General features: G+C 64.8%; 1 protein-coding gene across 1 annotated transcript in view; it reads right to left on the bottom strand.

Annotated features, from left to right (window-relative positions):
- The window catches only part of RAI1 (retinoic acid induced 1), a 73,229-nt gene that overhangs the window by 1,157 nt on the left and 69,149 nt on the right, over nt 1–2,923 (bottom strand). The window contains exon 7 of the mRNA XM_014542802.1: nt 7–238. Coding sequence (XP_014398288.1) covers nt 7–238 — 232 coding nt within the window. The remainder of the gene's footprint in view (nt 1–6; nt 239–2,923) is intronic.

Genomic DNA, 2,923 nt, shown 5'->3' with positions numbered 1-2,923 from the left:
TAAAGCATCTTTATGGGCAGCAAGTGCCGACCTGCCCAGGCCCAGGGCTGGGGCCGCCGTGGGCCTGTGGGGCTGGCATCTGGGGGCGGGGCAAGCACTCCCTCCATTGGTCCGAAGAGCATGGAAGGGCGTGAGGGAAGGGAGGCCCCTCTCCAGCCCAGAGCCTCCAGAGGCCTGTGGCCACCTACCTTATGCTTGGGGCATTTCAAAGAAAAGTTATCTTCGGTGAACGCGCAACCTGTGGCCAAGAGAAGTGGGTGTGGTTAGGGCAGCCGCTGGCGCCCCCAGGCCCCAGGCTACAGGGGTTCTTTGCAAAGAGGGAGAGAGCCAGACCCATTTGAAGTCCTCCCCAGGCAACCTCGCTGCTGGGCCTCTGCCCCCCTCTGCCCTGCTGGCCTTCCTGTCCTCTTACCGGCCACCTCTTGTTCCGGAGGCCTTCCCGACTCCCTAGATGTAGCAGGCCCCACCCCGGCTCTCCCCGCGCCCTCGGGGGTGGGGGGGGGGGGGCGCTGCGTCCCTAGAAGAGGCTCTGATGCCCAGCGATGCTCACTGAACGAATGTTAAGGGACTGGGTGGTGCAGCCAGGGGTCTGGATTCGAGCATCGGCTCCTCCTCTGAGCCTTGGTCTCCACATCGGAACAGGGCACTGGGGCACTGTGTCCACGTGGGGCAGCGAGGAGGCGTGTGCAGGCTCCCGCCAGGGGTGGGTGTGGACTTGCTCCTGCGGGGCCCGGGGGGAGGCAGGCCTGGCGTGGGGCTGAGCACATGCCCGAGGCATCTGAGTGCCAGGGCACTGCCCACCCTGGGGGAGCAGAGAGGTGGCTGAGCATGGCCAGTCCTTGATGCCCTCAGGCCAGGGCAGTGCTGTTGTCCGCACTCCTCACCTGCTGCCACCTAGGGAGACCCTGGCTTTTCCCTGGACCCCTCCCCACCCACCCCCACACCCTGGTGAGCCTAGTCCTGGGCTCATTCCCCTCCCTCCCATGCCCCACCTGACACTGTTCAGAATAAACCCTAAACCAGGGGTCCTCATACTACGGCCCGCGGGCCACATGCAAATACAAATATTGTATTTTGTTCCCGTTTTGTTCTTTTTACTTCAAAATAAGATATGTGTGTGCTGCATAGGAATTTGTTCACAGTTTTTTTTTAAACTATAGTCCGGCCCTCCAACGGTCTGAGGGACAGTGAACTGGCCCCCTGTTTAAAAAGTTTGAGGACCCCTGCCCTAAACCTACAGCCAGCCCAAGCTGGCCACAGGGAGTCCTCCTGCTGGCGTGGCCAGCGGTGGTGGCTCTGGGCAGTGGCACCAGGACAGCGTGGTGGCTCGTAGGCGGAGGGGGAGGTGGGGCAGGTCTGCAGCCTGGAAGGCTCCAGGCCTCTCTGAGGCTGCCTCTTCTTTTTCCACCGCCCCCCACCCCGCCCCGAAGCTGGGGGCCCACGTTCTGAAAACAGCCACGAGTTTCTGCACGGCAGGGCCAGCAACTGGAAGTGGGTCCCGTGTCTCCTGAGCTCAGGTAAGCCAGACCGGTGCTGGGGCTGAATTCACTCTTTCCAAAGGGCTTCAGGCTAAAACCCCAGGCTCCCCCACAGCACACAAAACGCCCCCCCCCCCACACACACAGACCGCCTGCTTGAGGCCCTGCAGCCCAGAGCTTGAGTCGTCAGAAGCCAAGGGAAGGTTGCCCTTCCACAGCCAGCTTGCCCAGAGCCCTCCAGAACCCGAGCCCCCTCCCGGGCCCTCTCGGTGGCTGCGCCAGGGGAGCCTGCGACCTCGCTGGCACGGTGGCCCTGGCCTGAGTGTGGAAAGGCAGCCGTGGGGTCCTGTCCCTGCCAGTCCTTGGGGTCGCGGCTTAGTCCCGAGTGGTGCTCCTTAAGGAGATCCAATGGGGCAGGGCAGTGAGCGGGCAGCCCTGGTGCCCTGTGGTCTGAGCCTGACCCAGATTCCTGGAGAGCCCCGCGTACCCCGACTTGGCAGACCCGGGGTCGGGCAGGTGTCAGGTGCTGACAAAGGCTGCCCAGCTCCCTGGCTAGTCCCCTCCTCCCAGCCCCCTGCCAGCCGAGTTGCCATGGCCCAAGGGCCACCTCCCTGTGCCTGGAGCCCCCCTGTGCCCGAGGGCTGCCCTCCCTGTGCTTGGAGCCTCACCTGCTGGCTCCGGCTGCTGTTCCTGGGGTGCCCAGGGCTCCCCCTCCTCTGCCGACTATTGCATGATGGTGCCCATCCCCTGAGCCTGGCAGCTCCCGTGCACGTCTGCAGACCCTCCAATGCCACCTGCGTGTGGGGATGGTTGCCCCTGCCTGTACCCGGCCTGTGCCGGGAGGCTCTGCACGCGGCCTGCTCTGGCTACAGGCTGCAGTGATGGGTCCCAGGCAGAGGCCGCAGGAGGACAGAGGCCACATGACCGGGAGGAGCGGCCGGCGGGGCCCGAGGGCGTCCTGCCTGAGCTGGCCCAGCATGGACCGTGGCCCCTGCGAGCTCAGCACAGCCTGCCAGTGGCCCGTGCCCTCCTGAGAAAGAAGGAGGGCTGATGTCTGAGCAATGAAGTTGGCAGCAGTGCCTAATGCACTATGGCACCCGCCTCAGCCCTGCCCGCCCCGGGAGGGTGGCCAGCGGGCCCCGCCGCCTCTCCCTCACCCACACCCAGGTGTGGGCTCTGTGCTGAGTCTCTGGGACGCAGGTTCTACTGGACCCGGCAACCCTCCTCCCCTGCCCGGGTGCCGGGTGACTGAGTGCCCGTTAGCTCTCTATGCTGCCAGTGTCTCTTCCTCCCAGCCTCAGCCTCTCCAGTCGCGGCTTCGGGCTGCAGAGCCCTCCTTTGCTGAGCTCCTTTGACGACTTCACAGCCTGGCACACACATCCCACACTCACCAGCTGGGCCCACCTCCTTTCCAAGCAAGGCTCACAGGTTGCCTCCTCCTGAAA

Source organism: Myotis brandtii, unplaced genomic scaffold (assembly GCF_000412655.1).
Source record: "Myotis brandtii unplaced genomic scaffold, ASM41265v1 scaffold314, whole genome shotgun sequence".
Classification (NCBI taxonomy): Eukaryota; Metazoa; Chordata; class Mammalia; order Chiroptera; family Vespertilionidae; genus Myotis; species Myotis brandtii.
Note: the sequence above shows the minus strand (reverse complement) of the source record. Positions and strands in the feature narration are given on the sequence as shown.